At 37.4% G+C, this 24,243-nt stretch overlaps 1 protein-coding gene across 1 annotated transcript in view; it reads left to right on the forward strand.

Annotated features, from left to right (window-relative positions):
- LOC106075989 (glutaminyl-peptide cyclotransferase-like protein) overlaps positions 1–24,243 on the forward strand; it is a 76,768-nt gene that overhangs the window by 28,121 nt on the left and 24,404 nt on the right. Inside the window, exons 3-5 of the mRNA XM_056022294.1 lie at positions 16,136–16,304; positions 19,624–19,727; positions 21,998–22,150. Coding sequence (XP_055878269.1) covers positions 16,136–16,304; positions 19,624–19,727; positions 21,998–22,150 — 426 coding nt within the window. The remainder of the gene's footprint in view (positions 1–16,135; positions 16,305–19,623; positions 19,728–21,997; positions 22,151–24,243) is intronic.

Below are 24,243 nucleotides of genomic sequence, written 5' to 3' on the forward strand. Positions count from 1 at the left end.
ATGGTCAAACTGACCTTTTATACGTCCCCCCCCCAATGATATGAGAATCTGTTTATGTCTGGACTCAATGCTCCCTTGAAACTGACCGCTTGAATTAATAATGACCATTTACTCAAGACATCAGCTGGGCCAGGTAACGCGAGAATTCCAAAGGTGGCCAAAAATAGATTTCATTATGCAAATCGTTTGGCAGGCAGAGCATCAAGGACGATGTCCAGATGTCCAGCTCCTGGTGTGGCACGAATATAGAACCGACAATGTGGGGGTGGGCGACTTGACATAAATATCATGTAAATTAGGAGAAAGAGGTAAAGGACATAAATAGCAGCGACATTGAGAGAGGGGGGAGGGGAGGTGGAGTTTTTGGTGGCACCAGCATCATGTTAGGAAGTACAATGAGCAGGACAATAGGACATGCTGTTTTAATTAATGAGAGGGGGGGGGAAGTGTGTCAGCTTGACATGTACTAGTTTTTTACTTTCCAAAGAGAAGATTCACTTACGTTATTTTTTGCCCTCCCCTTCCGGCGTTGTGACGTCAGTATGAGGAAAAAAGGCGAGAGAAGAAGATTTGAAATAGTTTCAGCTTGGAGTGTTGTTTACACGTCTTGAACTCTCTAGTTACTACAGAGAGTGTATCCAGTCATTCACTACAATATGCCACTGTTGGGTCAATGTGTTTGATTCGCATTAATTTGTTTATGTAGGAAGACGTGGTGAGCGAGGAAGCGCTTGACTTCCGAAACAAAGGATCTTGAGTTCATACAAGGGATTAAAGAAGGGATAGAACAAGGGATTGAAGAAGGAATTAAATAAGGGATAGTAGAAGGGATTTAAGAAGGGATTGAAGAAGGCATGGAAGAAGGGATTGAAGAAAAGATTAAAGAAAGCATAGAAGAAGGGATTGAAGAAAGGATTGAAGAAGGGATTGAAGAAAGGATTGAAGAAAGGATTGAAGAAGGGATAGAAGAAGGGATTGAAGAAGGGATAGAAGAAAGGATTGAAGAAGGGATTGAAGAAAGGATTGAAGAAGGGATTGAAGAAAGGATTGAAGAAGGGATAGAAGAAGAGATTGAAGAAAGGATTGAAGAAGGGATTGAAGAAGGGATTGAAGAAGGGATTGAAGAAGGGATAGAAGAAGAGATTGAAGAAAGGATTGAAGAAGGGATAGAAGAAGGGATTGAAGAAGGGATAGAAGAAAGGATAGAAGAAGGGATTGAAGAAAGGATAGAAGAAGGGATTGAAGAAGGGATTGAAGAAGGGATAGAAGAAGAGATTGAAGAAAGGATTGAAGAAGGGATAGAAGAAGGGATTGAAGAAGGGATAGAAGAAAGGATAGAAGAAGGGATTGAAGAAGGGATAGAAGAAGGGATTGAAGAAGGGATTAAGAAAGGATAGAAGAAGGGATTGAAGAAGGGATTGAAGAAGGGATTAAGAAAGGATAGAAGAAGGGATTGAAGAAGGGATAGAAGAAGGGATTGAAGAAGGGATTGAAGAAGGGATTAAAGAAAGGATAGAAGAAGGGATTGAAGAAAGGATTGAAGAAGGGATTGAAGAAGGGATTGAAGAAGGGATTAAAGAAAGGATAGAAGAAAGGGTTGAAGAAGGGATTGAAGAAGGGATTGAAGAAAGGATTGAAGAAGGGATTGAAGAAGGGATTAAAGAAAGGATAGAAGAAAGGATTGAAGAAGGGATTAAGAAAGGATAAAAGAAGGGATTGAAGAAGGGATAGAAGAAGGGATTAAAGAAGGGATTGAAGAAAGCATAGAAGAAGGGATTGAAGAAAGGATTGAAGAAGGGATTAAAGAAAGCATAGAAGAAGGGATTGAAGAAGGGATAGAAGAAGGGATTGAAGAAGGGATAGAAGAAGGGATTGAAGAAGGGATTGAAGAAGGGATTAAAGAAAGGATAGAAGAAGGGATTGAAGAAGGGATTGAAGAAGGGATTAAAGAAAGGATAGAAGAAGGGATTGAAGAAGGGATTGAAGAAGGGATTGAAGAAGGAATTGAAGAAAGGATTGAAGAAGGGATTGAAGAAGGCATAGAAGAAGAGATTGAAGAAAGGATTGAAGAAGGGATAGAAGAAGGGATTGAAGAAAGGATAGAAGAAGGGGTTGAAGAAAGGATTGAAGAAGGGATTGAAGAAGGGATTGAAGAAGGGATAGAAGAAAGGATTGAAGAAGGGATTGAAGAAGGGATTGAAGAAGGGATTTAAGAAGGGATTGAAGAAGGCATGGAAGAAGGGATTGAAGAAAAGATTAAAGAAGGGATTGAAGAAAGGATTGAAGAAGGGATTGAAGAAGGGATTGAAGAAGGGATTAAAGAAAGGATTGAAGAAGGGATTAAAGAAGGGATTGAAGAAGGGATTGAAGAAGGGATTGAAGAAAGGATTGAAGAAGGGATTGAAGAAGGGATAGAAGAAGGGATTGAAGAAGGGATTGAAGAAGGCATGGAAGAAGGGATTGAAGAAAAGATTAAAGAAAGCATAGAAGAAGGGATTGAAGAAAGGATTGAAGAAGGGATTGAAGAAAGGATTGAAGAAGGGATTGAAGAAGGGATAGAAGAAGGGATTGAAGAAGGGATAGAAGAAAGGATTGAAGAAGGGATAGAAGAAGGGATTGAAGAAGGGATTGAAGAAGGCATGGAAGAAGGGATTGAAGAAAAGATTAAAGAAAGCATAGAAGAAGGGATTGAAGAAAGGATTGAAGAAGGGATTGAAGAAAGGATTGAAGAAGGGATTGAAGAAGGGATAGAAGAAGGGATTGAAGAAGGGATAGAAGAAAGGATTGAAGAAGGGATAGAAGAAGGGATTGAAGAAGGGATTGAAGAAAGGATTGAAGAAGGGATAGAAGAAAGGATAGAAGAAGGGATTGAAGAAGGGATTGAAGAAGGGATTGAAGAAGGGATTGAAGAAGGGATAGAAGAAGGGATTGAAGAAGGGATTAAAGAAGGGATAGAAGAAAGGATTGAAGAAGGGATTAAGAAAGGATAGAAGAAGGGATTGAAGAAGGGATAGAAGAAGGGATTGAAGAAGGGATTGAAGAAAGGATTGAAGAAGGGATTGAAGAAGGGATAGAAGAAGGGATTGAAGAAAGGATAGAAGAAGGGATTGAAGAAGGGATTAAGAAAGGATAGGAGAAGGGATAGAAGAAGGGATTGAAGAAGGGATTGAAGAAAGGATTGAAGAAGGGATAGAAGAAAGGATTGAAGAAGGGATTGAAGAAGGGATTGAAGAAGGGATTGAAGAAGGGATAGAAGAAGGGATTGAAGAAAGGATTGAAGAAGGGATTGAAGAAGGGATAGAAGAAAGGATTGAAGAAGGGATTGAAGAAGGGATAGAAGAAGGGATTGAAGAAAGGATAGAAGAAGGGATTGAAGAAGGGATTAAGAAAGGATAGAAGAATAGATTGAAGAAGGGATAGAAGAAGGGATTGAAGAAGGGATTGAAGAAAGGATTGAAGAAGGGATAGAAGAAAGGATTGAAGAAGGGATTGAAGAAGGGATTGAAGAAGGGATAGAAGAAGGGATTGAAGAAAGGATTGAAGAAGGGATAGAGGCCAGATAGTACTCTGTGGGCTGGAGTTTTTTAGGCCAGATATATATATATGTCCCTGGCGAAATATATATAATATATTTCTGCTTCTCATTTTTTGTTCCATGATAAGCAGAGAAATTTTAGGGAAAAGGTTTCAAATAAGCAGCTGCCAAATAATTCAGTGAAATGGAATTAGAAAGTTGGACATTTTTTTGTTTGCTCTTTTTAAATGGGATTGAATAATGTATCGATTTTTTTTTTTAAATTTCATCCTTTCCTGCTCAACTGATTTTCACTTCTGAAGTGAGACAAGCGGAAGTGATGTGTATTTGGACATTACTATTGGATGCTTTTGTATGTGTGTGTGTGTGCATGTGTAATTGCAACTGTTGATGGAGATGAGATTTCCACAGACCCAGTTGAGGACCAGTCAGGACGCTGGCATTAAAAATGCAAAGGAGGGGAACAAATACCACTGGGTTGAGGGGGGGGGGGCGAGCAATAAATGTACGCGCCCTATCATGACGAGAGTTGCTGAGAAATTCAACAGTTTGGTTGGTAAAACTTTTCTGCCTCTCTCGTCTCTTTCTTTATGTCACTCTCCCTCTCGATCTTTTTTTTTTTCACTCTTTCTCTTTCTCTATCCTCTTTTTTCTTTCTCTTTCCTACTGTCCTTAATTATTTCTCTTTTTTTTCACTTTGAACTTTTCTTCTTTCCTTATTCTTCTCTTTATGTCTTTCCTGTCTCTTGTTTCTTTCTTCCCTGTTTCTTTCCTGTCTCTTGTTTCTTCCCTGTCTCTTGTTTCTTTCCTGTCTCTTGTTTCTTCCCTGTTTCTTGTTTCTTTCCTGTCTCTTGTTTCTTTCCTGTCTTTTGTTTCTTTCCTGTCTTTTGTTTCTTTCCTGTCTTTTGTTTCTTTCCTGTCTTTTGTTTCTTTCCTGTCTCTTGTTTCTTTCCTGTCTCTTGTTTCTTTCCTGTCTCTTGTTTCTTTCCTGTCTTTTGTTTCTTTCCTGTCTTTTGTTTCTTTCCTGTCTCTTGTTTCTTTCTTCCCTGTTTCTTTCCTGTCTCTTGTTTCTTTCCTGTCTCTTGTTTCTTTCTTCCCTGTTTCTTTCCTGTCTCTTGTTTCTTCCCTGTCTCTTGTTTCTTTCCTGTCTCTTGTTTCTTTCCTGTCTCTTGTTTCTTTCCTGTCTCTTGTTTCTTTCTTCCCTGTTTCTTTCCTGTCTCTTGTTTCTTTCCTGTCTCTTGTTTCTTTCCTGTCTCTTGTTTCTTTCCTGTCTCTTGTTTCTTTCCTGTCTCTTGTTTCTTTCCTGTCTCTTGTTTCTTTCCTGTCTCTTGTTTCTTTCCTGTCTCTTGTTTCTTTCCTGTCTCTTGTTTCTTTCTTCCCTGTTTCTTTCCTGTCTCTTGTTTCTTTCCTGTCTCTTGTTTCTTTCCTGTCTCTTGTTTCTTTCCTGTCTCTTGTTTCTTTCCTGTCTCTTGTTTCTTTCTTCCCTGTTTCTTTCCTGTCTTTTGTTTCTTTCCTGTCTCTTGTTTCTTTCCTGTCTCGTGTTTCTTTCCTGTCTCGTGTTTCTTTCCTGTCTCTCGTTTCTTTCTTCCATGTTTCTTGTTTCTTTCCTGTCTCTTGTTTCTTTCTTCCCTGTTTCTTTCCTGTCTCTTGTTTCTTTCTTCCATGTTTCTTGTTTCTTTCCTGTCTCTTGTTTCTTTCTTCCATGTTTCTTTCCTGTCTCTTGTTTCTTTCTTCCATGTTTCTTGTTTCTTTCCTGTCTCTTGTTTCTTTCCTGTCTCTTGTTTCTTTCTTCCCTGTTTCTTTCCTGTCTCTTGTTTCTTTCTTCCCTGTTTCTTTCCTGTCTCTTGTTTCTTTCTTCCCTGTTTCTTTCCTGTCTCTTGTTTCTTTCTTCCCTGTTTCTTTCCTGTCTCTTGTTTCTTTCTTCCCTGTTTCTTTCCTGTCTCTTGTTTCTTTCTTCCCTGTTTCTTTCCTGTCTCTTGTTTCTTTCCTGTCTCTTGTTTCTTTCCTGTCTCTTGTTTCTTTCTTCCCTGTTTCTTTCCTGTCTCTTGTTTCTTTCCTGTCTCTTGTTTCTTTCCTGTCTCTTGTTTCTTTCCTGTCTCTTGTTTCTTTCCTGTCTCTTGTTTCTTTCCTGTCTCTTGTTTCTTTCCTGTCTCTTGTTTCTTTCCTGTCTCTTGTTTCTTTCCTGTCTCTTGTCTCTTTCCTGTCTCTTGTTTCTTTCCTGTCTCTTGTTTCTTTCCTGTCTCTTGTTTCTTTCCTGTCTCTTGTTTCTTTCCTGTCTCTTGTTTCTTTCTTGTCTCTTGTTTCTTTCCTGTCTCTTGTTTCTTTCCTGTCTCTTGTCTCTTTCCTGTCTCTTGTTTCTTTCCTGTCTCTTGTTTCTTTCCTGTCTCTTGTTTCTTTCCTGTCTCTTGTTTCTTTCCTGTCTCTTGTTTCTTCCCTGTCTCTTGTTTCTTTCCTGTCTCTTGTTTCTTTCCTGTCTCTTGTTTCTTTCCTGTCTCTTGTTTCTTTCCTGTCTCTTGTTTCTTTCCTGTCTCTTGTTTCTTTCCTGTCTCTTGTTTCTTTCCTGTCTCTTGTTTCTTTCCTGTCTCTTGTCTCTTTCCTGTCTCTTGTTTCTTTCCTGTCTCTTGTTTCTTTCTTGTCTCTTGTTTCTTTTCTGTCTCTTGTTTCTTCCCTGTCTCTTGTTTCTTTCCTGTCTCTTGTTTCTTTCCTGTCTTTTGTTTCTTTCCTGTCTCTTGTTTCTTTCTTCCCTGTTTCTTTCCTGTCTTTTGTTTCTTTCCTGTCTCTTGTTTCTTTCCTGTCTCTTGTTTCTTTCCTGTCTCTTGTTTCTTTCCTGTCTCTTGTTTCTTTCCTGTCTCTTGTTTCTTTCCTGTCTCTTGTTTCTTTCTTGTCTCTTGTTTCTTTCCTGTCTCTTGTTTCTTCCCTGTCTCTTGTTTCTTTCCTGTCTCTTGTTTCTTTCTTCCCTGTTTATAGTCTGTCTCTTGTCTCTTTCCTGTCTCTTGTCTCTTTCCTGTCTCTTGTTTCTTTCCTGTCTCTTGTTTCTTTCCTGTCTCTTGTTTCTTTCCTGTCTCTTGTTTCTTTCCTGTCTCTTGTTTCTTTCCTGTCTCTTGTTTCTTTCTTCCCTGTTTATAGTCTGTCTCTTGTTTCTTTCTAGTTTCTTTATTTTTCGTTTAGCTCTCTTTTTATTATTTTTTTCTCGCTGTGACTTTTTTCTGTTTCTTCTATCGCTCTTTTTCACATTGTCTCTCTTTCTTTTGTTTACAAAGCTTATATCATCTCTGTCTGACTGTCTGTCTGGTAGAAAGTTTATACACGCTATTTCTCCCACACCCAATCTCGTATTAGGTGAAATTTTGCACAGGTCTTAGAAATCACTGGCTCTTGACTTGTATGGAGACATAGGTCTGCGTGCTTTTGTTTCACTGATACAGGCTTAACGGGATTCATTTTATCAATGTGTAATTACAATTATTCCACAAAGTGATTTTTTATTCTCAAAATATTTCTTTAGTCTCGAAGTGTTTCTAAATAAAGCTAGTTTTTTTTTTTACCTTAATGTTTGACCCTAAGTCTTGTTAGAAAAACAAAGCGAGCCCATTATGGTGAAGTTATTGTGTGAGTTGAACTTCAGGGCTTCCTAAAATGTGATGTAATTTGAGCCTCGTTTGTGAACTGGAGGCCAGATAACACTGTTGGCCTTATGCCAGATAGCACAGTGGGCTAGTTTTTCAAAGGCCATATAGCAATGCGGGCTGACGTTTTAGAGGCAGATAGCACTCTGTGGGCTGGAGTTTTAGAGGTTAGATAGCACTCTGTGGGCTGGAGTTTTAGAGACCAGATAGCACTCTGTGGGCTGGAGGTTTAGAGACCAAATAGCACTCTGTGGGCTGGAGTTTTAGAGGTTATATAGCACGCTGTGGGCTGGAGTTTTAGAGGTTAGATAGCACTCTGTGGGCTGGAGTTTTAGAGGTTAGATAGCACTCTGTGGGCTGGAGTTTTAGAGACCAGATAGCACTCTGTAGGCTGGAGGTTTAGAGACCAAATAGCACTCTGTGAGCTGGAGGTTTAGAGACCAGATAGCACTCTGTAGGCTGGAGTTTTAGAGACCAGATAGCACTCTGTGGGCTGGAGCTTTAGAGACTAAATAGCACTCTGTGGGCTGGAGGTTTAGAGACCAGATAGCACTCTGTGGGCTGGAGGTTTAGAGACCAGATAGCACTCTGTGGGCTGGAGGTTTAGAGACCAAATAGCACTCTGTGGGCTGGAGGTTTAGAGACCAGATAGCACTCTGTGGGCTGGAGGTTTAGAGACCAGATAGCACTCTGTATGCTGGAGGTTTAGAGACCAGATAGCACTCTGTGGGCTGGAGGTTTAGAGACCAAATAGCACTCTGTGGGCTGGAGTTTTAGAGACCAGATAGCACTCTGTAGGCTGGAGGTTTAGAGACCAGATAGCACTCTGTGGGCTGGAGGTTTAGAGACCAGATAGCACTCTGTAGGCTGGAGGTTTAGAGACCAGATAGCACTCTGTATGCTGGAGGTTTAGATACCAAATAGCACTCTGTGGGCTGGAGGTTTAGAGACCAGATAGCACTCTGTAGGCTGGAGTTTTAGAGACCAGATAGCACTCTGTGGGCTGGAGTTAATTTTAGACCAGATAGCACTCTGTAGGCTGGAGTTTTAGAGACCAGATAGCACTCTGTGGGCTGGAGTTTATTTTAGACCAGATAGCACTGCCTTTACCAGCTGTATAAAGCCATCGTTTTTTTTTTTTGGGGGGGGGGGGGAATCACTGATCTAAAAGACCACACGAATCATGAAGGTTGCACTTAATCGTCAGTCTGGCCTTGAATTTGTCGAGCGAAAAGCACGTCATGGTAATTTAGTGTCGCCACTTCAGCCACTGGCAGCGGTACTACCACACACACAAATCTGATAAGGGCGAACATGGCCCACGACGTCTGACACTCCGAGTGTAAATATCCCACGTGCATCACTGACCCACGTGACAAGAATAGTCACGTGCCACTGGATAGATTTGTTCACATGACCCCATATAATCTATTATTAGTAGTAAACAAAACAAATGACTTCTCTTAGAAACTCGACACATGGATATTTCTTAGCAACGAACGCGGATAGCAAGTAGAGCTCTTTTCTATTGAGTCATTCCTTCCGGCGCTCATTAATACAAATTGAATAAAACCTATTGGTCTAACATCTTATTCAGTTCTGAAAAAAGTATCATTATTCTATTTGTATCATCCTATTCTTTTTTTAAAACAATTAGTTGTTGAAACGCGATCTCACTAACAATGAAAGGCTTAATTAACAAGAACATATAAAAAATGCTTTAAAAAAAACAACAAAGCTTATATTAAGCGTACTTTTTATCAATTAGGCTGGATCACTATGTAATTACATCTGTAATAGATGTATACAAAAACAAAAAAAAAAAAAGGATTTATAAAATTGTTAAAAAGGTGGAACACCCTGAATTTGAACTCTTAGTTCAAGCCTTCTCAAGCCAACACGTTAACCACTCTGCTCGTGGAGAGCTTATGCACATGGAAGATTGTATAGTTATCCATTGCTTCTATAGTGTCGTCCTATTTTTCATGTTGTGTTCACTAAGACTCAGATAACGACCTATATAGGGGACTTAGTAGATCTTTGTAATTGTACTAAGAGTAAGTAGAAGACTCTGAACTCTCTGCCCATAGAAGCTTCCATTCAAAACAAACTGTTCTGTCTGGGAGGTATCCAAGCAGATATATTTTGTTATATCTGCATTAACGGTGGCTCGTATCCCAAGACGCTCGGGTTAGAAGCTAGACCAAAGGCCGAGCTCACCGTTGAAACTCCCCCATATTCCTTCTCTGTATCACATCAGCCTTGCGTGTCACCGTCATGACACGACCCCTTGAGAAGCGGCATGTGAATAGCGACATAATTATTGGGGCTCTCTTCCATCCTCGCCAGTGCAATCGACACCGGCTGGTGTTTTGTTTCCGTATTAGCAGGCCGTTTAACTTATAGGCAACATAAGATGTCTTAGGGCCCCCAAGAAATATTTAATACTGACTTATAATATCTTGACTTTAAAAAAAGAGACCTATAAGGGCCTTATATCTCAAATAGTATAGGGCCTTTTGAAGTCTAAATCCAGCACTGCAGGCTATTGACTTTATATAACGACCGTTTCCATCAGTTGAGGCTGAGCAGCCATTGCCCGGTTTAACTAGATTTAGTTTATTGTTAACCCTTTAAACGCGTGGGGTAGCTTAGCCTCTCTAAACACTAGAATAGTAATTCCATTTTGCATGCACTCTTGTAAAAAAAAAAAGCTCAGCACTTTAAGGGTTAAGTACACGTTAGTACACCACGGAACAGAAGGTTCAATAAATATCGCAATCAGCTTGACTCAGAAGTAGAGCAATTATTTATTGCCTGTGTTGAATATGAGAACTTATAAATTAACACTTCTGATTGACGCGGCTCCGAGAGTACAGTTAGAGCACAGAGCTTTATTATTGAATCAATGCTTCTTGGGAGGCGAATTTTAATTATATGTTTTAATTTCAATTTATTTTGACTATAGATTTTAAAAAGTGTACAAAACAAAAGGGGAAATATCTCCAAATGTAACATCTATTTCTCGTGTTCGATACCAAACAACAGAATGAATTACCAATAAGTAATCTACCAATGAGTAAATTGTTTGATTGATTCATGTTTTGTAAGGTATAATAATTGTAAATCGTTTCAACTTGATTAGAGAATGGGAAGTGGGAGAAATAATGTGTACAAAACTTGTACCAGACAGACAGACAGAGAAAGTAGATACAAGCTTTGTTTTAAAAAAACAACAACAAAAATAAATCTGTCACTGGAGAAACATACATAGTACACGCAACGTGCGTGCTCGTGTGTGTGTGCCTATGTGTGTGTTTGTACTGCAAGGATTTGACATTTAAAAAAAAAATCTGCTTTGTTTTCTTAAGAAGTCATCTCTAAACACATCACAGAGTCGTGGGAGAGTCGAGTAGTTTAATCATCTTTCTTAGCTTTGAACCATCGGCCGGAGATAAAACATTCAGTAGAAATAGAAACTTAGTTTAATTAAATAAAATTATTTGATTCATTGATTTTGTTTTTGTCTGAAAGGATTTTTTTAAAGCTGCGCCAACACAAAATCAGATAATGTAGGTGGCGAAGGGGAGAGAATGCGTGGATTGTAACAAAAGAGTTATCTTTCTCTTAGCCGTCATTGTTTTAAAGTAGTGTACAATATAATCTAAACTTATTGCTATAACATCTTAATAAAAGTGAATGTTTCTCATCGAAACTTCTAAGTCATGATTATAATGTACATTTGGAATGACTGAACTCATGGAGGATTTAACATCCTGTGTGGAAATTACATCCTGAGCGAAGAATCCAATCCGATATTTCCTTCTCGTTAGCTCAGTGCACCTTGGCCACAAACCTTAAAACTTATTTGAACCAATAGCTAGAAAAGCCACCATTGGTTTCTATGTTATATTATGGTAATGATTATAGTAGCTTACATTAAAAGAACAATCTAGAATTCAATTTTAGCATTGCCTGTAGCGTGCTGAAAAAGGGTGCAACGGCTTTTTTTTTTCATTTGTTTTTTAAATTTAATAAGCGAATGTTTTTTTTTAATAAGTATGAACCATTTTTAAAACAAGATTATTGCGTTATTTATTGTATAATTGGTAACAGTTATTAGTCTCAATAAAGGATGAAAGGAATAAACAAATTGTTTGATTTTACGCAACTTTTAATAAACTCACTCTGGTAAAATTAGTTAATTAAATATTTGTAATTAATTAATTAATTAAAGAAATTGTATTAGTCCCCTTTATATTTTGTAGAGAGAAAATGTTGAAACTAACTACAGATAACTAGCTATAAAACCTTCTATTTTCAAAAGCACTTTCCTAGCACAGTGGTTAGTGTATCGGCTTGAGGAAGCTGAGAAGGCCTTAGCCCTCGAGTTCAAATTCAGGTCAAACAAAAACAATGGGTAAAAATATTTGTAATCGCACATTTATTATTGTTCGTCTATACCTATAACAAATTTAATTACATGATTGATCCATACTAATTGATACACTACGCTTAATATGGCTTTTTTTTTTTTTTTTTAAAGTATTTTAAAATGATTTTCTTGTTTAATGAATATAAAGTTGGTCTAGTGTTCTTAGGAGATACAGCTGCTTCAGGTTTTCCGCGATAATTTTTACAAGTTAGTGAGCATATTATATAATAATAATAAGGCTTGTCTTCGAGTCTGAAGATTAATAAGGAATGCAGTATTTCCCGTGGCTAAGCAGCCCCATCTGTGACCTACATATTTGGCCATATCCCAGACAAGCATAACATTGTCTGCCGGAGGTCGATTAAGATTTTCTTGTCGCCGTCTACGTCTATCCTTGGCAGCATATTTTCTTTTGGTCTCATATGTGTATCCCGCGGCTTTTGTATGTGACCTCCAGCTGTCTCGTTCTGAAGCCGCATGCAACCAGGTGCTCTCTTCTATGTCAGCCAAGGAAAGTTGACGCCTAAGCTGGTCTTTGAAGCTTTTTCCGTGGGGTCACCTCTGTTACGTCGACCACCTTTTAGCTCACCAAAAAAGACTGCTTTTAGCATACGTTTGTCTCCCAAATAAATACGTGCCTTGCAAAGCGTAACTGTCGGACCATAAGAGGCCCCTCTATACTGTCCATACTGGCACTCGCAAGGACATCGCTGTTTGTAGTGCGGTCTTGCCTTCGTATGTCCATGATGGAGTGCAAGCATCTTATTCTTTGGTGAACATATTATATAGAATTATAATTTATATGCACAGACGTCAAACTAGATGTAGAATAATTTCCACAACCATTTATTCCACACACACACACACAAATGTGCTATAACGCCACCATATAGCCGTTTAACCGAACCAAAGTGGACGCCTACGAGTTTGTGTTATACAATCTCCTCATATTTTTTAAAATAACATAACACACTGTCACCATTGAAGAAATGTCACTTGTCAGTGGTTAAACAGTTTTTATTCCAGTGCGGACAAGTCTCAAGTAACGATTGTTTCATATTTTAAAAAAACAAAATGAAGAGACCCATTGATCCGATGAAATAAGATCTTGACAGATTTCTACTGGTGTAATAGATGCCTCTCATTTTCATGTGCAGTTTTTAGAATAAAATGTCACTTGCTATTGTGTGCTTTTTTGTGTTTCGAGCTGGCACACAGTTTTAACAGTAACAGTATTGTACAGCAAGACAGCGGTTCTCAGCGTGTGAGTCCGAGGACAATTGATGGTCTACGTCGGTTAAGCCAAAGCTATAAATGTATGTCAGGGTTTTATACAAGGAAACCAAGTGGACTGTCTTATGTTATTTTAATCTTCATCGAGCGACGATTGTAATGAGCGGTATTATGCATGGTGTTAGGCGTGGTCATGCAGGTCACTCTAAAATAGAGCGATACAACCAAGGATAACAAAAACAACAAACAATTATTTGTTTGACTGTGATTACTGTTATCCTGTTCTTCTCTGCGATTTGATGTCTTGTTGTAGACTTCATCTAGCTATTCATATTTCTGAAGTGAACAGGCTAGGCAGCTCTCCATATAGTTTTCTTCAATAAAGGTGTTTTGGGGCCAGTGTCTTGTTTGGGCCTCTTGTTGATAAAGAATGCAGCTTTGAAGGACACTAGTCCCAATTGTCATCTTCCGTCACATGTGTTATTTCATCCTGTTAGATCTGTTCACGGATATTTATTTTTAAATGTCATAGATCACGTCTGGAAGACGAAGATGGTGTCAATGAAGAATAAAACTTGACCAAATAAAATAGCACGACTCTCGTCATGTCTTCCTTTCATGTATCCATCACTTTCGTGGCCTTCCATTTGAATCTAGTGTTTTGAATCACTGGCGGATCCAGGAGGGGGGGGGGGCGGTAGGAGCGATCGTCCCCCCCCCCCCCCACCACTCGGCCGATCTTTTAGTAAAGAAATCACACAATTTGTATACGAATTTATTAGTTATGTTAATAATATATACTAATTATTTATATTTCAACCTATTTTTAGATTATTTCGCCCCCCTTTAGTATGTTGGCCGATTTGGTGGGATGGGGAGTAGGCGATGGCATCTATCCCGCCCCCCCCCCCACCATAAACTTTCCAGTGGGGGGGGGGGCGGTCCAATTTATTTGTAGAAATCACAGCTTGTCAACGGAAACAATTAAATATCTATATAATTAAAACTTGCTATTGATATTTTACCGATCTTTATATTATGTCGTTCCTCTGTTAGCCGATTTGGGGGGGGGGGGGGCGAATACATCTACTGCCCATCCAACCTAAACCCTTAGAGTGGGGGAGGGGGGGCGGTCTTACTTTTCTTTAGAAATCATAGTTTGTGAATAAAATTAGTTGAATTACAATATAATTTTTATTTTATGTTGCTACACTTCTGGTATCTTAGCCGATTCATTGAGGTGGAGGGGGGGGGGGGCGATTACTTCTGCTGCCCTCCCCACTCTAGCCCTCTGAGTGGGGGGATGCGGTCCTATTTTTTATTTTTATAGTTTTTGAACAAAATTAGTTGAATATCTATATAATATAAGCTTCATATTGATGTTTTAACCCATTTGTATATAATGTCGCACACACACTCTGATCTCAAATTTTATCATAAGTAAAATTTAAAATGAAAAAGGGTTGTTCCAGGTGGGAGGGGCGATACATGCGATCGCCTTCCGCCCATCGGACAAACCAGTCATTTTTTCTTTTTGTATTTTAGTTAAGAAATTACAAAATAAAAAAAAAAGGATCACTAATATATATGCTATAAATTGAATGAGTCGCCCCACCCCCTATTCTTTAATGCCAAATGTTATCATTAGCAGAAATTATAAAAAGGAGCGAGGGTTAACGTTTTCACTCTACCAGCCCCTCCCTTTTCCAGATGAAAAGATGACGTTTTAAAACAGAAAAGTTCAAATGTGGCGACAGAGTTTATGTCATTGTATACGACTATATCTTAGTTATTTAAAGAAAGACTTTGTTTTGGAAAATTTAGAATTCATACGAAATTTCTCCTTATAAGAGTAACAATTGAAATGAGTTCTGAACCCAAATATTATTTTCCTAGTCATCTTCTCAACCTTTACTCAAACTGATATTTTTCTGTTGTAAAAAAAAATTTGGGACAATAAGTCACAATTTATGCTTGAATACTAAAAATGCAAAAAATTTAGAGTAAAATCTAATTGGTTCACTTAATTTCTCCTCCTTCTGTAACAAACCAAATTACAAACATGTCTATTGAACAAAATGTATCACTTACAAATGAGCTTTTTTTTAAAAAATATTATTTTTTGAATAAATGTTTTTTCGGCGGCGTTACTCAAAGTCTTAATCTAAATTTGTGAAGTATCTTATCTTTTCAAGAACAAATCGGTTGTAATAGCGATGTAGTAAGAGCCTGTAAAATCATATTAGAATATTTTTCAAGTAAAACATTATTCAAAAGGTCCTATCTTAATAGGATGAATAATGAACTGTAGATGTCAGGAAAATGCGTTTCTGCAGTGAAAAATGCAAGAAAACGATATTGGTTTATTGGCTTACAGCGCTCCCCTAGACCTCCTAGCTGTCAAGATAAAGGCATCAGACCCCCAAGCTATCTAGGGAAGGCCTCAACATGGCTGTTTTTTTTTTTTTCAAATAATTTTTTTAGACTGCGATTCTCAAAGCCTTAATCGAAATAATATGTGAGGTATCTTATTTTTCAAGGAACAAATCTGCTTGTATTGTACTAAGGGCCTATAAATTCATATTAGAATATTTTCAAGTAAAACATTATTCAAAAGATCCTTTTTTGAATAGGATAAATAATGAGCCGTGGATGTCAGGAGAATGCGGTTCTGCAGTGAAGAAAGCAAAAAAACGATTTTACAGCGAGCTTACAGCGCTCCCCCAGACCCCCTAGCCGTTAAGAGAAAGGCCTCAACATAACTTTTTTTTTGTATGCTTTTTTCGCAGAAGGTTGAGAAACACTACTTTTTTTAACATTAATATATATATATATATATATATATATATATATATATATATATATATATATATATATATATATATATATATATATATATATATATATACTGTGAGCGCGTTTATGCTTAGGGTTAGGGTTTACTGGGCGTTAGGGTTAGGGTTTGGAAAAATATCGCCCCCCCCCCACTCCGAAGTTCTGGATCCGCTACTGTCTTGAATACAATACACTAAAGCTTGATTCGTACTATAGTAACTTTACGATCCTAGTGCGCCATAAGGGTGTGTCGGATCCAGAGCTGAGAAACTCATGGCTGCCTGGTGCTGTGGTATATGAGAAGTTGAAAGAACAAAACGTTGACTTCATGATAAAATAAATAAATAATAAAATAAAATAAAAACGATCTCGCTTAAGCTGTACTCAACAAAAGGACACAGTCAATCATTTTTTTAAATTCTTTGTTGGCCTTAGTTAATACCTTTTTTTTTTTCTTATTTTGGTCAACAGTTTATCAGAACAGAAATGACCAGTCTTGGCTGGCACGTGGAGGAAGATCAATTCAGGGATTTGACGCCCTATGGGGAAATCCCATTTAGTAACGTTATTGCCACATTGGATCCCGCTGTGACCAAACGAATCGTTTTGGCTTGTCACTACGATTCCAAGCTCTTGCCAGGTAAGTAATTGGCATATGAGATAGTACTTCACTCTCTCTGAGGAGTTTGTCTATAACGGTATTCAGGTTAATGTTCTCAGTTAATGTCAATAACATAAAGCGATCTATTGAGAAGGACCCAGTGCAACAGAAGAAACTAATTGTAAAATAATTCTAATATTACTAGAAACTTTTACTTTATACCCAGCATTTAAACGCAGTTCTTTATTTTTAAAGGTAACTTACTTATATTACTAAAAAATGTCCTCTTTTTGTACTACATTAAGAAAAGAAACTTTTCGTCATTAAATTCTTTTGTTTTCTTTTTTTATATGTACATTTTAACCCACCCACCCCATTTTTTTGTCATAGACTTTGTCCTAGCTTTAAAACTAAAACTGACTGAAGTCCATAGATCAAATTAATTCTAAAATATTACATTATCGAATAAAACCGGAAATAATAAATCCACGACACTAATAATAGATATCTAGTTATACTGGACTGTCCGGAAATGAGAAACTTGAGGAGCAGAGCTAGCAGTGAGCTATAGCAGTGTTTGAGGAGCAGAGCTAGCAGTGAGCTATAGCAGTGTTTGAGGAGCAGAGCTAGCAGTGAGCTATAGCAGTGTTTCTGAAACTTTCGACCTATAACATTCTCGAGCTTATCTAAAGGATTATCTCGCTACTTACTATTCGACAGCTGGGGCTGGGTTGGACACTTATCCCTCACGGGGGACGGCATTTGAAAAGCAATCTTTATGTTTTTGAAAGGCTCTTGGAGGACGGCGTAACAGAGATGTCCCCCCTCCGCCCCGGAAACGCTATAAAAATCAACTGAGTCGTCCTTTTGCCCTCATTTGCCCTCACTGGCATCAGAGACATCTAAAGGCGACAGTTGGAAGATTCTTGTTACTTATCAGAAAAGCCACATCATACACAAAGTCCCTAGGGTTTATGAGACTCAAAATAATTTTGATCCCGTGAAAGAATCTCGATTCCGGAAGTGCCAGAGAATAACTATTAACTCACGTTTACAATACATTTATGAACAGTGTTGAGGGACTTCTTATGGCCCGAAGTTACGCTGGGCAGGGCACGTATCCCGTATGAGTAAGAACATATGCCAAAGGCAGTAGTTTCTGGTGAGCTGAAAGGTGATCGGCGTAACAGAGGTGCCCCACGGCAACACTTTGAAGACCAGCTTAGACGCTTTAACTGACAGAGAAGAGAGTACCTGGTGACAGGCTACTTGGGAAAGAGACAGCAGAAGATCACTTACAATGGCCTCGTGAAACACTCTTGAGACCAAAAAAAAATCCACTGCCGGGGACCGACGTAGTCGGCGAAAAGAGATCTAAATCGACAACCGGTGGACAATTGTGATGTCTGCGCTGTAGTGGCAAAATATGTAGGTCGCAACTTGGGCTGCGTATCCACGGGGAATACTGCACTCCTCTTAATCTTCGGACTCGAAAACAAGCCTTATATATAATTAGTGATAATTCAATACAGACACGTCTAAAATGTTTAGATTTTTAGCTCCACCATAAAAGAGATTAACTTGATTCGTAATATAAACAGTTCTCTTTTATATTCAATCTAACGTCTTATGCTGGGAATAAAATTTGTATCAAAGAAATTAATTTGCTTAATGATTAGAAAGCCTCTTTGAATATCTAAAACAAGATAACAAAGGCGGGCCCAAGGGGCCCGTTGTTTGTTGAGAAATGCAGGGCAGGTATTGAGATTCTTTAGCACGATGAACATGCAAGTTAGTTTACAAAGGCACTTGTCGTTGTGTACTTTTAGTAACAGCATTAACATTGCAGTTTGTTTTTTTTTAGGTCCCCCGAAAGGGGAAAGGCGCTATTAGTTTTGTGTGGTTTGTCTGTCCGTCCGTCCCGTTTAGATCTCGTAAACTAGAAAAGATATTGAAAATCCGATAACATGATATTTTTGTCCATTCAAAGTTCTGATGCAACGACTACTTTTTTTTTTCCAAAAGCAAAAAATTTAATTTTTAAAATCAACTATTCAAATAGTTTTTTTTTTCATAAAAATGCACCATTTTTACAACTATTCACTATTAATAGTAACAAACACAGGAGGAATTTAAAACAACAATAAAGAAGTAGTTTTCATATTATCGCGCGAACTGCAGTGCGACTGTGCATCCATATTACAATTAACTAAAGGATTTATTTTTTTTTTAAGGAAAAGTTTTTTTTTTTTTTTCTTTCTTGAGACTTTGAATAAGAGATTGACCCTTTGCAAAACAATTAGATCAATTAGATAATCATTAAAAACAATTAGATCAATTAGATGATCATTATATGACATCAGTTTGGCCAGGTTCACATTTAGCTTCACCATCACTTTCACCTATCCCTTGGTCTGCTGGACCGTTGGAGCACCACACACTGGCACACAGGATCTGGCAACCTTCTTTCTCCATTCTTCTCTGTCATTAGCCTTTGATAGAATTTCATTCTGATTTTCTTTCTGAAAAAATTGAAACCTGCCTTTTTACCTGCCTGGGTAGACCACTTCGGGGGCCGATTTTGAGTTTGTGTTTCCACACAAACTTTCTTTGTAACCTTGTTAAATATAGATAAAGAGTTAGACCACTTCATTTTCCTTTTTGACAATAGCAGTAAACGCACTGTTATTCAGTGACTATTGATTTGCGCAAACAATTGCAAACTTACATTTTTTTCACCAATTCTGTTAACCATAGTTAATTACTATAGTTATTACTTACAACACGTGAATAAATAAAATTATATATAAATATTTTATTATTACATTCTTTCGACAAAGGGACAGGAATACAGTTACAATATAAAAACTAATAGCGGATTTTTTCCCTGCTGATGCCCATTAAAAAACGTTGTTTTAAAACTGACGATACAATATTGCATATTTCTTACCACTGCCAGGGTCATTGCCAGTTATAATTTTTAACATGATCAACTAGACTTCTGCTAACATAGAAAAGGTCGACCAAACCTCGGAAGACGTCTCACAGACAAGACTTGCTGAGCTCGCCTGCGCTGAAAGATGATCCATGGGGAAAGGGCACGCAGCGAGAGTCCATTTCCATAAATATATCAATTACCTCAATGGTCATATCTTCGCTTCTTTTTGGTCAACCCATTTGGCGCCCTATTTATTTCGTCTAGACGTATTCATTCAATGTCTTACACCGGGAGTGAAGTGTGTGTGTGTGTGTGTTTGGACATCAACTGGACACATCATCAACAAGAAAACATCTCTCCATCCTCATGATCAAAGAGTTGTTTCCCCTCTCCTCACTTTCTTCCCTTCTAATCTTTCAGGCTTTGTGGCAGCCAGTGATTCAGCGGCGCCCTGCTCCGTCATGATTGAAACTGCCCGCTGGCTGGGCTCAATGGTCTCCGAGGCCTACAGTCAGGGAACCATCGTAAGTCACCTTTTTTTAATGTCTGTCCAATCCTCCTTTGAATTCGTTACGTCTGTGTTCAACAGTGCTGGAGATAGAATTGTGATAGAAATTTCACTACGACTACAACGTGTGGGCGAATTTTTTCCCTCTGCAGATTTATATTACAAATTAGACAAAAATGAGTGGGGATTTTATTTTTTTTTTTGGGGGGGGGGGGGGTGCGTTGGAGTTAAAAGGAAATTTTTAAAAATTAAATAATCTAAAAACGTTGAGATTAGGAAAAAATCTACAAGTAGACAATCTATCTATCTATCTATCTATCTATCTATCTATCTATCTATCTATCTATCTATCTATCTATATATATATCTATCTATATATATATATATATATATATATATATATATATATATATATATATATATATACATACAAATCTACAAGTAGACAATCTATCTATCTATCTATCTATCTATCTATCTATCTATCTATATCTATATATATATATATCTATATATATATATATATATATATATATATATATATATATATCTATCTATATATATATATATATATATACATACAAATCTACAAGTAGACAATCTATCTATCTATCTATCTATCTATCTATCTATCTATCTATCTATCTATCTATCTATCTCTATATATATACAAATCTACTAGTAGATAATCTATCTATCTATCTATCTATCTATCTATCTATCTATCTATCTATCTATCTATCTATCTATCTATCTATCTATCTATCTATCTATCTATCTCGATATATATACAAATATACAAGTAGATAATCTGTCTATCTATCTATCTATCTATCTATCTATCTATCTATCTATCTATCTATCTATCTATCTATCTCTATATATATATATATAAACATACAAATCTACAAGTAGACAATCTGTCTATCTATCTATCTATCTATCTATCTATCTATCTATCTATCTATCTATCTATCTGTACAAATCTACAAGTAGACAATATGTTTTTGAAAAAAAAAACTCTCTCTCTCTCTTAATATATATATATATATAAAGTTGGTCGTTGTGCTGACCACATAACACACTCTTTAGACGTAGACCTAGAAACATGTGCACAACAACCTCTGTCATATGAGATATAAAGTCTCCAAGGGCACATAACTATTGTTGACGTTAGGTTTCTAAGGGGACATAACCTTTGGGGACGTTATTAATGTTTATTTTGTTTTAGTACTTAATACAATACATTAAAACATCAAAGCTATTTCATTCTATAAGACATTCTAGTATGGCTGGCTTGGATTTTATTTATAAAGCCTCACTACGTCACTTCCTCTATACCTGTAGTAATCGGTGATACAAAAGGGGAGGCCACAACTGACCCTGGCGAGCAAATGACGATACCGAAAAGGGAAAGGGGGTCGGGATGGAGGGAATAAAAAAAAACACGTTTAATTATCGATCTGCGGAAATCATTGTCGGAGTGAGCTGTTAGCGCCCACGGACCTTGGATCAGCTCGGTGGGTTTCTGCCCACGCGGTGGTCCTGTGTTAGCTTCGTTCAATCCTTTTTATATTTTTAATGATGCCAAACAGAAGCAGCCGCTAAGTGGGACATTGGTAAATATCAAAGTGGTAGTCGATACCGCCCTAGTCATACCTTTAGAATACTTCTAAAGCTACACTTTATTTTGTAGTAGTCACCCTCACTCGCAAAAATAAAAAAATCGATACTCGAATTTACCTGTTTATTTGATTTAATGTGTCCGGTTTGGCTAAATCGATGTTCAGCTATGCTAGAGCTGCAGTATTCTGATCATACTTATATGTAGCCGGGCGTCATTAGGAAGGCGAAGCGAAACTTTCTTGTCAAGAAGTAAAGCAGAGTTTTTTTTTTTTTTTTTTTTTTTTAAATTACAAAATTATCCGTTCAAAAGAATAAAATAATTAAGAAATAAAAATTAATGTATATGCTTCCAGATAGCTTGAAAAATGTAGGTCACGAGACTTAAAAACGGAAATAGCTCATACAAAGTGTAGGCAGTGACGTTGGTAGGGAGTGCGAGGGGTTCGTATCGCACCGAATGACACCTATCGCAGCAACGCCACTGGTACAAGGGAATAACGATAACGTAGATCTAGTTAAAAATAATCTTTTGCCTTGTTCTTTTCTGATAATATTACTTATAATATACAATGTAGTACATATATTATTTAAAACCTAAAATGCAATGTATATATTACTTAAAAGATACAATGCAGTACATCATAACTGATTTATTTGCAGGATTTTACACTCCAGTTGTTATTCTTTGACGGCGAGGAAGCGTTCATCCGTTGGTCAGACGACGACTCCCTCTACGGGTCCAGACACCTGGCAGAGCTCTGGGAGAGGACACCCGACAGAAACTACCCTTCAGTCAACAGCTTGAAAAATATTGTAAGTATCAAGCTACAGTATATACAGTTGTATTCGTTGTTCAAGGTGCACAACTCTTAGTGGTGATTTCACCAATCAATGGAGATTTTTTTTCCGGCATTATATTAGAAGCAATAAATACAAAAAACTGACATAGATAATCTTTTAAATATAGGGGATTTTCATTTATGGCGGATAATTTAAACTAGCTAACTATTTGGTGTATCCGGTGTAGAGGAAATAGGAAGTGTTGATGTATTATTTAGAACGTGAACGAGAATCTTGACTCCATCTTGAAGCAGTGTAAAATCAAACTACCCAGCTCATTCACTTTTAGCGCAAACTTCTGTTTGTTATTTAGTTGACAGAAGAGATTTTTTTTAACATAGCGTCCTTGGCATTGCTTAGAATAGAAAATCTATCGTAACAAATCCCCAAATATTTTTCTTTTAGATCTACTGTTTTGATAGAATTCTTGGAAAAAAAAATTGAAGATTTAGTGTCAATGTGAAGATTTAGTATGAAATGTGAGGATTTATTATAAAATGTGAAGATTTTGTATCAATGTGAAGCAGATTGAAGTGTGAGAAGAATGACTTTAAGTGTAGAGAAAGAGAGAGAAAAAAAAACTGCGGAAGAACAGAATGAATGAGAGAGCGTGTGAGTGTTAGGTTTCTGTTCGGAATATTGCGTCATTGTTTATTGTTGCTTGTTAACAGCGATGTCCGTACCATAGCCTCGAAACAGAACTCCTTGGGTTTTCTTTCATCCTCCAGTGAATGAACTCTCTAACACCATAACACTTTACGTCTCGATAGACAATCTTTTCCCTTTGCAACTTCTCGTGTGACTAAAGAGGCCAATCCTTGATACACATATGCGATCGCAAATTGGGCATCTGTAATGACCAGGGGCTGTTGCATTTTCACTCTTCTTTCTACTACTGTTGTGTATGGCATCTGCAATCCGGGACCCTTCCTTTATGCGCTCTCCACATGTGGATCTATCCAGTGCCACTTTTTCCCAGCTGTTAGTGTCGATTTTGAAGAGCCTTATTGTGGCATTCTACGAACGTGACCAAGTCAGCTTAGGCGTCTGCTGCTGATAAAAGCGCGGATGTCCTGACTCCCTGTTCTTCGCTGCATTTCCTAATTGGTAATTTTATATTGCAACCTTATTTTAAAGATCCGCCTTAGACATCGGAGATGGAGATAGTTACCTTTTTTTTCCTTGACTACAACCTTGAAATGATTTGAACGACAGTTGTTCTGTGAAATTCGATCTAGGAAAAATAGCTAAATACCCATCTCCATATAACTGTAGGCTATATGCCGGATCGGATTCTCTCTCTTATTAAAAATTATAATTCAAGTCTGTCTTTTACCCCGCCTGCGGACACCATTAACTTTTTGCGGACATTTTTCAACCGCTTGCAGACAATACATATAAAATATAGACAGACTATATTTGCTTTTCTCTCTTCGTGGTTGGGAGGAAAAAAAGGAAAACTTTTTTGAAAACGACTTTAAAGATATTTCTATGAATTTGACACTTTATGTTTTGTGAGACTTGGTGAAACTTCTGGTTTGAAAAGTCACACTGTGAAAACTACACTCTGGTTTTGGTCGTTATAAATTTATTCCGAAATTATTTAACAATCTTAAAATTAAATTTCATTTACTTTTTTTTTACCAATGAAATTGTTCCAAATGACCGTCAAAGAAAAAAAAAGTTTTTTTGACGCATTACGTCACATAGCTTCAGCGGGAAGAGCTGAACAAGTAGACATGCATGAACATTTTTTGCGCACCGTCTTATGTATACTTTGTAATGACTCAATAGTAAGAAGTAGAAGTTGGGTTTATTTGGGTATTTCCTTAGTGACGCGACAGTACATTAAAAAGTGAGAACGGAAATAGGTTAATGAATAACGGACGACAAGAAGACCATTTGTAGTTTTTTCTGTAATGAAGTTTTCTGTTCTAAAAGGCTGGATTAGCTTATTTTATACAATTTGTTGTCTTGTTAGTTTGGACATTTAAGAACTCGCGACTGTAATTTAATAACCTTTCAAGTAAACAGACTGTTCAACAACATCTCCACTCAGCTACCAA

The sequence above is a fragment of the Biomphalaria glabrata genome, chromosome 3 (assembly GCF_947242115.1).
Source record: "Biomphalaria glabrata chromosome 3, xgBioGlab47.1, whole genome shotgun sequence".
Classification (NCBI taxonomy): Eukaryota; Metazoa; Mollusca; class Gastropoda; family Planorbidae; genus Biomphalaria; species Biomphalaria glabrata.